The 13,851-nt window shown below is 45.9% G+C and overlaps 1 protein-coding gene across 1 annotated transcript in view; it reads right to left on the bottom strand.

Annotated features, from left to right (window-relative positions):
* LOC110488372 (cell adhesion molecule CEACAM1) overlaps positions 1–13,851 on the bottom strand; it is a 32,588-nt gene that overhangs the window by 15,890 nt on the left and 2,847 nt on the right. The window contains exons 3-7 of the mRNA XM_021560604.3: positions 5,228–5,512; positions 4,320–4,586; positions 2,389–2,667; positions 1,872–2,126; positions 1,540–1,660 (exon numbers count right to left, since the gene is read on the bottom strand). Coding sequence (XP_021416279.2) covers positions 1,540–1,660; positions 1,872–2,126; positions 2,389–2,667; positions 4,320–4,586; positions 5,228–5,512 — 1,207 coding nt within the window. The remainder of the gene's footprint in view (positions 1–1,539; positions 1,661–1,871; positions 2,127–2,388; positions 2,668–4,319; positions 4,587–5,227; positions 5,513–13,851) is intronic.

The following is a 13,851-nucleotide window of genomic DNA, read 5'->3' as shown; positions in this document are numbered from 1 at the left end:
CTGACTCAGTTACACCAGCTCTGTCAGGAGGAATGGGACAAAATTCACCCAACTTATTGTGGGAAGCTTGTGGAAGGCTACCTGAGACGTTTGACCCAAGTGAAACAATTTAAAGGCAATGCTACCAAATACTAATTGAGTGTGTGTAAACTTCTGACCCACTGGGAATGTGATGAAAGAAACAAAAGCTGAAATAAATAATTCTCTCTACTATTATTCTGACATTTCACATTCTTAAAATAAAGTGGTGATCCTAACTGACCTAAGACGACATTTTTACTAGGATTAAATGTCAGGAATTGTGAAAAACTGAGTTTAAATGTATTTGGCTATGGTGTATGTAAACCTCAGACTTCAACTGTATATACAGTATTCTATACTATTCTACTGTATCTTAGTCCGTTCCACTCTGACATTGCTCATCCATATGTTTATAGTCTTAATTAATTCCTACTAAGATTTGTGTGTATTGGGTGTGTGTTGTGTAATTTGTTAGATATTACTTGTTATATATTACTGCACTGTCGGAGCTAGAAGCATAAGCATTTCGCTACACCCGCAATAACATCTGCCAATCATGTGTATGTGGCCAATACAATTTTATTTGATTTGACTAATATAGTGATTTTATCAGACGGCATAGGCAGCAGCTCTATAGAGATCAGATGATGACTTGGAATGAAATAATAAAGTAATTAAATAAAACAAATGTAATATACACAACAAGTGAAATATTTTATTAAAGTAAAGTGATAAATGTTGGTTAATAAGTGATAGGCAGTAATGGGCAGTCACTACCATCACGGGACTTTTATTCATAGTTGAATTCTGTGTTGTTACAGCATTCAACTCACATAATGCATTTAATGTTTAACAAAATCATTGAAAACCGGGATTATTTTAATAACAATTGAGCAGAAACTGAACCGATCACAAAAAGCGCAAATTGCTCAGCACTACTGCTCTGCTGACAACACTTTTATTAGTGAGGAAGGGGTGAGGAATGAGAACGTGAACATGTACTCCAACAAGCTGGAGATCCAATGACAAAAAAGGGTTTTGAGCAAGGACACCTGTGGTATATTTCTCCTTTTCTGGTTTGTTCAGAACGCCCATGACCCGAAAGTCTTTAAAAAAAAAAGAGAAGTGATTTCAGTTGCCAAACGCTGGAATGTTGCGAGGCGTGTCAGGCCGTGTCTGCTTTATCTCTCTTTGCTCTGTCCAATAAAATCAGTACCTTTATCTGTGTGGACGCATATGAAAATCTACAAAGAGTTTGCTGAAACAGGGCTTGGGAGTGCAGAGCGTTTGGATGCTACGAACAGAGTGAAGATACTGCACTTGGTAACAATCAGGCGCACAAGTTCTAGGAGGCCAAATAATGAGAGAAGTGAAAGCGAGGACTGTAGATTCACAGGAAGGGTATTTAGAGACGATCACAGATAGTGTATCAATACACACAGCAGCTGTGTCTGCCAACAGAGCCGTACTGGCTTCTATGGAATAGCGTGGATCAAAAGTAGAACCAAGGGTACTCACGGTGTTTTTTTCCGTCTCATGTAGCGGACCCCTACGATGATGAGCACCAGGGCGATAAGCACGCCGATGACGATCCCAGCGATCTGCCCGCCAGTCAGACCCTCATCCAGTGTTCCCTCCTCTGCGGAATCCCAAGAACAAAGCCATTTATCATCATCATCATCATCATCATCAGAACATCTCAAAGTACTGCAACGGCTTCATACGAGATAAACGTGGACAGTGCTACATGATTTGTAAGTAGAATATCCTTATAACAGTTAGGGTGAGAAGACATCCTAAGAGCCATGGTGCTAAATGGTTGAGTACTACTACAGCCTCCACAATCAAACCTTTGACGGACAGCTTGTGGTTAACGGAGGTGCTCAGCCCGGTGACGGCGTTGCTGGCTTCACAGGTGTAAATTCCACTGTTCGTGGCCACAGCGGCATCGATGCCGTACTCGGATGTCATCACGCCGGTCAGCGTCCCATTGAACTTCCAGGTGTAGGTGGCAGCAGGGAGAGAGACCGCGGCACACTTCAGCATCACAGGCTCTGTCACCTTTACGGAATTTACCCCCTTCACGGACACAGTCTCAGGACCAACTGTGACATGGAAAGGAGAATTTTAGCTTTATGCTTGAAATTCCCCTGGATTTGGCCATTCTGACCTAAATAATACTACACTGTAGCATACAGACAATTTATCATGGATTTAGGTGAAATACAAAGCTTTTCTTTTTGGATACTGTAACATTTATGAACAAAGTAACAGTAGAATATAACGTTAACTTTGTTTAACTTTGATGGCCAGGGTTGCGATTGGTGTTAAGGGTCAGTGAAGAGGTCAGAAGGCCCTTATACTCACAACTGATCACTATCTTGAGGCTGGCAGAGTCTGTGCTCACAGCATTGGTCAGCTTGCACTGGTACTCCCCACTGTCCTCCTTCTGCACTGGCTTGATCGTGATCGAGCTCTTGTCTGCCGAGACCACGACCCTGTTGCTAGGAGACAGTGCCGCACCATTCTTCAGCCACACTCGGGCGTCGGCGGTGCCGGTGGTTGCCTGGCAGCTCAGGTTGGCCGTGCTGTTACCTGCAACAAGCGTACCATTGGGGCCTGTGATCTTAGCGCCGGATATGGCCTCTACAAACACAGAGGACAAATTGAGTTAGGGTTTACACAGACCAGATGATAACTCTGAAAGACAGCTGGTTTCACTTACAACTACCAGATTTCAGAGTACTAAAGTATTTACAACGTAAACACCACATGAAGCTTGATGAACTATTCATTAGATTTCAGTTGAACGGATTGGATGATGTCTACTAAATAAATAAAAAACATTGTACTTTCATTATACCTTAATGACATTACATCTAACTAACCACTGGGCACACACTGGTTGAATCAACGTTGTTTCCACATCATTTCAATGAAATGACGTTGAGCTAACGTGGAATATACGTTGAATTGACGTTTGTGGCCAATGGGTAGCTACTATATCACTGTCCAGCTTATTTCAGGCCATGTTTCCATAAAATGTGACATCAAATAAAATGTTATTATTTTACAATGAGTTTTTGAATGGGCTGATGTCAACAAAGCAAAACCAAATTACCTACATGAATAGATAATGAACAGAATAGATAAGTGGAACTAAAGCCAACCTTGCCTTTTTGTTTTGGACACCATGTGAAACCACCGTCTTGTTTATCTCGATCTCTCCTTTCCAGACTAATGAGTGTTGGAAAACTAATGCCAAGATAATATTTTTTAAACACAAAGTTCATGGCCCTCAATGGTGACTCACAACTGCCTAAGCAACACTTTGGTCAATTAGTGTCGAGTCAGGCTTGATGGCAAACATTTTCAGAGGCAAATTCCTATTTCCTCAGCTTTAGTCAGCCATTAAAAGTCAAATGTGTAACTCTATGATTCATGATAGAATAATTAGACTTATTCACTACTTTTTACCAAGTACATGGGAACATTCATAGAATAACTGAAAGGACTGCTAAATGGGCAACAATCACCCCCCCCTCATTCCCCATCCCCCAATCTCTCTCTTCCTTCTAGAAAACAACACCCGACTCAAGGACTCAAGGCATTTTGAAAGACCATCCCCCAACCAGGCAGGTTTTAGTCACTCACAAAATGGTAGACTGTCTGTCTCCCGTTGTAAACAGTTTCAGTACACGCGGCACATATTTCGCTAGCTTTAAAAAAACTATGAGGGAACGTACAAAGTTGCCGTGATACGAGGTCACTGTGTTTGAAACGTGCACGGCATGCTTCAAAATCACATGAAACTCATTCAGTGTTTGGTGTTATGCCTTCAGGGGCACCAAGCCAGGAAACAGGTTTCAGTCTGCCTGCTCATGGCATCACCTTAAAAAGGATGATACAATCTCTCTGAGGCAGGGTTGGAGGACTAACGGCAAATTCTAAAGAAACTGTGTTAAAAGTGGCTGTAACAAACATTGAAATGTAGAAAAGGGTTTTAACAACTTCCTTGTAATTAGTATAACAGTTCAACGGGAACACGTCCGTCTAATAAAATGTAATGAGTAACATCTGAAAAACATGTTACTGACAAGAACCTGTATAATACTGCAGCTCAACTGAACGCAACAACCAGTTTCACTACTTTACTTTCCACTAGAGCAAGATCTGCCTCTCTAGGTCTCTAACAGTATACCGTCCATGGTCCCCCTTTGTATTCACTAAAGCACCCTTCCTATCCATGTATAAAACCTTGATTTCTCATTGGCTCTTGTGGTTCCACTCCTACTCACCGACTACAGTGAACTTGGCTGTTGTGGATTCCAGGTATCGCAAGGTTTTGGCGTTGCTGGCCATGCAGGAGTAGTTTCCACTCTGTGCCACGGCAACGTTGTCCAGTACCAGCTTGGGGCCCACCACATTGAGCGGGACTCCATTGCGGATCCACTGAAGCACAGCCGCAGGGCTAGACTGGGCTGAGCAGGTCAATGTAATGTTGGAACCCTTCTTTTGGATCTCAGCGGTGGGGGTGACTGTCATGGCGATGTTTTCTGGCCCATCTGCAAATATATTGGAAAATAGTTACGTTCGGGCTGTTGTTAATGGAGGCCTAAGGCTGCAAACCACAATGTAGCAGCTCATAAAATCTTAACAAAAACAAGCCGCGAGAGGTCGATCCCCTCCCAGGTGCTCTATTCAGAGGGGCTATGACGAAATGTAGATCTTATCTGAACAGCATTTTCCTGTCGCCCGCATTGTAATGGCCTGATCTGGATGCCTGATTTAGATCCGCCTGCTGCTCACTGTTACAATATAGAAAACGGCTGGCTTGACTTATTCTAAATCCAGCACACAAAATAATTGATCTACTGCTCAATATCCTATCTAAGTGTTGATAAAACTAGAGCTCGGAATGTTGGTGTGATTTCAGCATAACCGTCAGTCCACGGGGATGGTGTAAACAGAAGAGGGTTTCGGGTGTAGAAACGCCCACCGTGAGTGTACCGAGTCACACAAAGCCTCCTAAGACTCTAGTCTACTAAACTCTTCCTGAACCTTTCAGATAGCCTGGCAGAGACGTGAGTGGAATCAATGGATAAGAATATTAGCCTGGTCCCAGATTCGTTTGTGCCGTCTTTATAACAATGACGAGACAGCACAAACAGATGTCAGACCAGGCTATAAGAACATATGTACTTACAGGTGACAGTGAGGTTGAAGGGGGCACTGTTGTCACTCTCTAGATTGTTGAAGACCGTGCAGTAGATGGGTCCGACCAGATCCTTCCTGAACACTCCAGCCACGGTCAGCACTGTGGAGTTTGCACTCAAGGTCACATGCTTCCCGTCGGTGACCAGCGGGGTGGTGCCGTTGAGCCACTTGTACGTGAGGAAGGAGCCTTTGGCCGAACAGGTCAAGACCACAGTGCTGTTGAACTCGACCGCTTCGTTCAGGTTGGACGTGATGGTCACGGCGGAGACCGGTTCTGAAGAGGGGAGGCCGGAGGTATAGGAAGGTGAATGGGAGGATGAAGTGACGTGATGGACAAACAGGTCAAGGGGCGTCAGGGTAGCTGTTAAGTCGGTACTTGCGTTTTGAGGCAGAGGGAGGGGAGAGTGGCGGATTAATGAAGCTGTACTCTAAGGCTAAGCAGCGTCATTTGGTAGTAGAAGACGAGGGGGAGGGAGCGAAAGCATTAAACTCCTGAATAGTAAATAACAGGTTGTCAGCAAAGACTTTCTGAATATGTTGTGAACCAGACGAGGGCTCACTCAATGGTTGTGTTGTCATAGACTAAACTGCATTTTACTGACCCAAAATACACAGGGGTCATTTTAATCTGACCTAATAAAATAGTATATAACCTTTTAGTGGTTTTACACTTTGCAATAACCTGAAAGCCATTTTCTCTAGTTCTGACTCATCATTGCCATCCTTCAAAGCTTTGAGTATGTGGCGCAGCACGTGAACGAATGAAGGACATTACTACTGTTACGGTGCGTGAATGAGGACCCAAAAGCGAATCAACTTAAACAGAGCTTCTTTAATTACCAAACATAGGTAGGCTCAGATGGACCGGCAGATTCCGACAGGACAGGACAAGGTTACAGCAAACATGACGGCAGTCTGGTTCAGGCATGAATGACACAAACAAACAAGAATCCGACAAGGACAGGAGCAGAAACAGAGAGAGATATAGGGACCTAATCAGAGGGAAAAAGGGAACAGGTGGGGAACGGGGTGAATGGGTAGTTAGAGGAGACAAGGGACAGCTGGGGGAAAGCGGGGGAGAAAAGGTAACCTAACACGACCAGCAGAGGGAGACAGGGTGAAGGGAAAGGACAGAGACAAGACAACATGACAGTACATGACAGTACCCCCCCACTCACCGAGCGCCTCCTGGCGCACTCGAGGAGGAAACCTGGCGGCAACGGAGGAAATCATCAATCAGCGCACGGTCCAGCACGTCCCGAGAGGGAACCCAACTCCTCTCCTCAGGACCGTACCCCTCCCAGTCAACTAGGTACTGATGACCACGGCCCCGAGGACGCATGTCCAAGATTTTACGGACCCTGTAGATAGGTGCGCCCTCGACAAGGATGGGGGGGGGGGGGGGAAGACGAGCGGGGGCGCGAAGAACGGGCTTAACACAGGAGACATGGAAGACCGGGTGGACGCGACGAAGATATCGCGGAAGAAGAAGTCGCACTGCGACAGGATTAATGACCTGAGAGATACGGAATGGACCAATGAACCGCGGGGTCAACTTGCGAGAAGCCGTCTTAAGGGGAAGGTTCTGAGTGGAGAGCCAAACTCTCTGACCGCGACAATATCTAGGGCTCTTCGTTCTACGCTTATTAGCAGCTCTCACAGTCTGCGCCCTATAACGGCAAAGTGCAGACCTGACCCTCTTCCAGGTGCGCTCGCAACGTTGGACAAAAGCCTGAGCGGAGGGGACGCTGGACTCGGCGAACTGAGATGAGAACAACGGAGGCTGGTACCCGAGGCTACTCTGAAAAGGAGATAGCCCGGTCGCAGACGAAGGAAGCGAGTTGTGGGCGTATTCTGCCCAGGGGAGCTGTTCTGACCAAGACGCAGGGTTGCGAAAAGAAAGACTGCGTAAGATGCGACCAATAGTCTGATTGGCCCGTTCTGCTTGACCGTTAGACTGGGGGTGAAAGCCGGAAGAGAGACTGACGGAAGCCCCAATCAAACGGCAAAACTCCCTCCAAAATTGAGACGTGAATTGCGGACCTCTGTCCGAAACGACGTCTGACGGAAGGCCATGAATTCTGAAAACATTCTCGATGATGATTTGTGCCGTCTCTTTAGCAGAAGGAAGCTTAGCAAGGGGAATGAAATGAGCCGCCTTAGAGAACCTATCGACAACCGTAAGAATAACAGTCTTCCCCGCTGACGAAGGCAGTCCGGTGACAAAATCTAAGGCGATGTGAGACCACGGTCGAGAGGGAATAGGAAGCGGCCTGAGACGGCCGGCAGGAGGAGAGTTACCGGACTTAGTCTGCGCGCAGACCGAACAAGCAGCCACGAAACGACGCGTGTCATGCTCCCGGGTGGGCCACCAGAAACGCTGGCGAATGGAAGCAAGCGTACCCCGAACGCCAGGGTGGCCGGCTAACTTGGCAGAGTGAGCCCACTGAAGAACGGCCAGACGAGTAGGAACGGGAACGAAAAGAAGGTTCCTAGGACAAGCGCGCGGCGACGGAGTTTGAGTGAGTGCTTGCTTTACCTGCCTCTCAATTCCCCAGACAGTCAACCCGACAACACGCCCCTCAGGGAGAATCCCCTCGGGGTCAGTGGAGGCTACTGAAGAACTGAAGAGACGAGACAAAGCATCAGGCTTGGTGTTCTTAGAGCCCGGACGATAAGAAATCACGAACTCGAAACGAGCGAAAAACAGCGCCCAACGCGCCTGACGCGCATTAAGTCGTTTGGCAGAACGGATGTACTCAAGGTTCCTATGGTCAGTCCAAACGACAAAAGGAACGGTCGCCCCCTCCAACCACTGTCGCCATTCGCCTAGGGCTAACCGGATGGCGAGCAGTTCGCGGTTACCCACATCATAGTTACGTTCCGACGGCGACAGGCGATGAGAAAAATACGCGCATGGGTGGACCTTGTCGTCAGAGAGGGAGCGCTGAGAAAGGATGGCTCCCACTCCCACCTCTGACGCGTCAACCTCGACAACGAACTGTCTAGAGACGTCAGGTGTAACAAGGATAGGAGCGGATGTAAAACGATTCTTGAGGAGATCAAAAGCTCCCTGGGCGGAAACGGACCACTTAAAGCACGTCTTGACAGAAGTAAGGGCTGTGAGAGGAGCTGCCACCTGACCGAAATTACGGATGAAACGACGATAGAAGTTCGCGAAGCCGAGAAAGCGCTGCAGCTCGACGCGTGACTTAGGGACGGGCCAATCAATGACAGCTTGGACCTTAGCGGGATCCATCTTAATGCCTTCAGCGGAAATAACAGAACCGAGAAATGTGACGGAGGAGGCATGAAAAGTGCACTTCTCAGCCTTCACAAAAAGACAATTCTCTAAAAGGCGCTGGAGGACACGTCGAACGTGCTGAACATGAATCTGGAGTGACGGTGAAAAAATCAGGATATCGTCAAGGTAAACGAAAACAAAGATGTTCAGCATGTCTCTCAGGACATCATTGACTAATGCCTGAAAGACAGCTGGAGCGTTAGCGAGGCCGAAAGGAAGAACCCGGTATTCAAAGTGCCCTAACGGAGTGTTAAACGCCGTCTTCCACTCGTCCCCCTCCCTGATGCGCACGAGATGGTAAGCGTTACGAAGGTCCAACTTAGTGAAAAACCTGGCTCCCTGCAGGATCTCGAAGGCTGAAGACATAAGAGGAAGCGGATAACGATTCTTCACTGTTATGTCATTCAGCCCTCGATAATCTATGCAGGGGCGCAGAGACCCGTCCTTCTTCTTGACAAAAAAAAACCCCGCTCCGGCGGGAGAGGAGGAGGGGACTATGGTACCGGCGTCAAGAGCTACAGACAAATAATCTTCGAGAGCCTTACGTTCGGGAGCCGACAGAGAGTATAGTCTACCCCGGGGGGGGGTGGTTCCCGGAAGGAGATCAATACTACAATCATACGACCGGTGTGGAGGAAGAGAGGTGGCCCTGGACCGACTGAACACCGTGCGCAGATCGTGATATTCCTCCGGCACCCCTGTCAAATCACCAGGCTCCTCCTGTGAAGAAGAGACAGAGGAAACAGGAGGGATAGCAGACATTAAACATTTCACATGACAAGAGACGTTCCAGGAGAGGATAGAATTACTAGACCAATTAATGGAAGGATTATGACAAACTAGCCAGGGATGGCCCAAAACAACAGGTGTAAAAGGTGAACGAAAAATTAAAAAAGAAATGGTTTCACTATGATTACCAGAAACAGTGAGGGTTAAAGGTAGCGTCTCACGCTGAATCCTGGGGAGAGGACTACCATCCAGGGCGAACAAGGCCGTGGGCTCCTTTAACTGTCTGAGAGGAATGTCATGTTCCCGAGCCCAGGTCTCGTCCATAAAACAGCCCTCCGCCCCAGAGTCTATTAAGGCAGTGCAGGAAGCTGACGAACCGGTCCAGCGTAGATGGACCGACAAGGTAGTGCAGGATCTTGAAGGAGAGACAGGAGTAGTAGCGCTCACCAGTAGCCCTCCGCTTACTGACGAGCTCTGGCCTTTTACTGGACATGAAGTGACAAAATGACCAGCGGAACCGCAATAGAGACAGAGGCGGTTGGTGATTCTCCGTTCCCTCTCCTTAGTCGAGATGCGGATACCTCCCAGCTGCATGGGCTCAGCACCCGAGCCGGCAGAGGAAGATGGTAGTGATGCGGAGAGGGAGGCGACGGAGAGCGCGAGCTCCTTTCCACGAGCTCGGTGACGAAGATCAACCCGTCGCTCAATGCGAATAGCGAGTTCAATCAAGGAATCCACGCTGGAAGGAACCTCCCGGGAGAGAATCTCATCCTTTACCTCTGCGCGGAAACCCTCCAGAAGGCGAGCGAGCAAGGCCGGCTCGTTCCAGCCACTGGAGACAGCAAGAGTGCGAAACTCAATAGAGTAGTCTGTTATGGATCGATTGCCTTGACATAGGGAAGACAGGGCCCTGGAAGCCTCCTCCCCAAAAACAGATCGATCAAAAACCCGTATCATCTCCTCCTTAAAGTCTTGATACTGGTTAGTACACTCAGCCCTTGCCTCCCAGATTGCCGTGCCCCACTCACGAGCCCGTCCAATAAGGAGAGATATGACGTAGGCGACACGAGCAGTGCTCCTGGAGTAAGTGTTGGGCTGGAGAGAAAACACAATATCACACTGGGTGAGGAACGAGCGGCATTCAGTGGGCTCCCCAGAGTAACACGGCGGGTTATTGATTCTGGGCTCCGGAGATTCGAAAGCCCTGGAAGTGGCCGGTGGATCGAGGCGGAGATGGTGAACCTGTTCTGTGAGGTTGGAGACTTGGGTGGCCAGGGTCTCAACGGCATGTCGAGCAGCAGACAATTCCTGCTTGTGTCTGCCTAGCATCGCTCCCTGGATCTCGACGGCTGAGTGGAGAGGATCCGAAGTCGCTGGGTCCATTCTTGGTCGGATTCTTCTGTTACGGTGCGTGAATGAGGACCCAAAAGCGAATCAACTTAAACAGAGCTTCTTTAATTACCAAACATAGGTAGGCTCAGATGGACCGGCAGATTCCGACAGGACAGGACAAGGTTACAGCAAACATGACGGCAGTCTGGTTCAGGCATGAATGACACAAACAAACAAGAATCCGACAAGGACAGGAGCAGAAACAGAGAGAGATATAGGGACCTAATCAGAGGGAAAAAGGGAACAGGTGGGGAACGGGGTGAATGGGTAGTTAGAGGAGACAAGGGACAGCTGGGGGAAAGCGGGGGAGAAAAGGTAACCTAACACGACCAGCAGAGGGAGACAGGGTGAAGGGAAAGGACAGAGACAAGACAACATGACAGTACATGACAACTACTTTACAGGAGAGGCATTTCGAAGTTTTAAAAAATGGTTTTACAACGAAATGCATTTTTTAGGGCAGAAATGCCTTCTTGAACATGTGAACTTTCATACGCCTTCATAACAAACCAGTATACTAATAACAAACCAGTATACTAATAACAAACCAGTATACTAATAGCAAACCAGTATACTAATAACAAACCAGTATACTAATAACAAACCAGTATACTAATAACAAACCAGTATACTAATAACAAACCAGTATACTAATAACAAACCAGTATACTAATAACAAACCAGTATACTAATAACAAACCAGTATACTAATAACAAACCAGTATACTAATAACAAACCAGTATACTAATAACAAACCAGTATACTAATAACAAACCAGTATACTAATAACAAACCAGTATACTAATAGTAAACCAGTATACTAATAACAAACCAGTATACTAATAACAATGTTAAATTACGAGCCTAGTTGGTAAAGCATGAAAAAATACATGAACTTTCCCACTAGCCGTGATTGGTTGAAATAATAGAGGGGCTGGACATGGAGAGGGATGACTTCTGGTCTGCCATGTCACAGGCTGCAATCGAACCAACAAGTGTTTTTTTTAAACTCAAAACAAGACATGGTATCAAGAACGAGATAAAACTATCTGAAATGAGACACCTACGATTCCCCACATGGCAGCTTCTTGTCATTGTCGCTAGCTCTCTGACCGTTCAGAATCACACCATCATTTTTGTGACGTTGTCAGCCAACCGTCTGTAGATGGACAACTGTACCCATTGTGAATTCGTAATGCTGCAATATGTAACTTTTTGTGAGATCTGACCAAATTCACATAGAAATGTGAGTTATAGATCTGTCATTCTCATTGAAAGCAAGCCTACGAAGCAGTAGATCTATTCCATGTGAGCTATTTCTCTCTTCCGGTTAAGTTTAGTTATTGCATATTTTATACTCAGTTTTGTACACCAGCTTCAAACAGCTGAAAATGCTATATTTTTGCTAATGGAACATATATTTTGCAGTGGTTTAGATGGTACAATGATTCTCTACACTAAACATGCTTGTTTTGTCACATAAACTGAAATGAGGTGAACTATTAGAGTTTTTGCAACCAGGAAATAGTGCAGCTTTAAAGATAACGGTGGGGCTAAGGCTTAAGAGGGTGTGAACAAGGCTGAATGGGTGTGAACAAAGAACAGCTCTCTGACAACTGTGAAGGCTTTGAAAGGCTTTTCCTCAAAACTGGGAATACCAGATGATCAACTTTTAAAGCAGCATAACTTTCCAATAGCTTTCTTCGACTGTAGTTTATGCTATACCATTACGAAGCTCTGCACTTTTATGCAATGTAAAAAATACAAAATAAACAGATATCAATAACAATAAGCGTGTTCTGTTTTGGTAGAAATCTGAGGGATGGGGGCTGGAGAAATGTAACCACTCTCAAATTCACAGACATAGCTATGGATGCAAGGACTGACCATCCATGATATCAAAATGAACATTTCAGCAATGTTCTGCGCCTATATAGTGTTTGACATTTACTTTGTTTACAAACATTGTAGTACAACAAGCTTATATTTTCGATTCTGATGGGGAACGATGGTTAAACTACACTACCGTTCAAAGGTTTGGGGTCACTTAGAAATGTCCTTGTTTTTGAAAGCAAAGCACATATTTTTGTCCATTAAAATAACATTATAAAATAATTAAACTGTCCTTCTTTAGACTAGTTGAGTATCTGGAGCGTCAGCATTTGTGGGTTCGATTACAGGCTTAAAATGTCCAAAAACAAAGACCTTTCTTCTGAAACTCGTCAGTCTATTCTTGTTCTGAGAAATGAAGGCTATTCCATGAGAGAAATTGCCAAGAAACTGAAGATCTCTGTGTACTACTCCCTTCACAGAACAGTGCAAGTAGTGTAAGTAGTGTAAAGTTGTTTTCTTCAAGAATCCTATGCTACATATCATTACTTTATCCAAAAATGTACTGATTGCCCATTTAATTTGACATACAGTGCATTCAGAAAGTATTCAGACCACTTGACTTTTTCCACATTTTGTTACGTTACAGCCTTATTCTAAAATGTCATTATGGGATATTGTCTGTAGATTCCCTCATCAATCTACAGACAATATTCCATAATGACAAAGCAAAAACAGTTTTTTAGAAATGTTTGCAGATTTAAAAACATGAACTGAAATATCACATTTACGTAAGTATTCAGACCCTTTACTCAGTATTTTGTTGAAGAACCTTTGGCAGCGATTACAGCCTTGAGTCTTCTTAGGTATGACGCTACAAGTTTGGCACATCTGTATTTGGGGAGTTTCTCCCATTCTTCTCTGCAGTTCCTCTCAAGCCCTGTTAGGTTTGATGGGAAGCCTTGCTGCACAGAGATGTTCGATTGGGTTCAAGTCCAGGCTGTGGCCGGGCAACTCAAGGACATTCAGAGACTTGTCCAGAATCCACTCCTGCGTTGTCTTTTCTGTGTGCTTAGGGTCGTTGTCCTGTTGGAAGGTGAACCTAGTCTGAGGTCCAGAGCGCTCTGGAGCAGGTTTTCATTAAGGACTTTCCCACGTTCATCTTTCCCTCGATCCTGAATATTCTCCCAGTCCCTGCTGCTAAAAACATCCCACAGCATGATGCTACCACCACCACGCTTCACCGTAGGGATGGTGCCAGGTTTCCTCCAGATGTGACGCTTGGCATTTAGGCCAAATCTTGGTTTCATCAGACCAGAGAATCTTGTTTCTAGCCACTCTACCATAAAGGCCTGAT

This window comes from Oncorhynchus mykiss, chromosome 30, assembly GCF_057628025.1.
Source record: "Oncorhynchus mykiss isolate SJ-2025 chromosome 30, ASM5762802v1, whole genome shotgun sequence".
Taxonomy (NCBI): Eukaryota; Metazoa; Chordata; class Actinopteri; order Salmoniformes; family Salmonidae; genus Oncorhynchus; species Oncorhynchus mykiss.
Note: the sequence above shows the minus strand (reverse complement) of the source record. Positions and strands in the feature narration are given on the sequence as shown.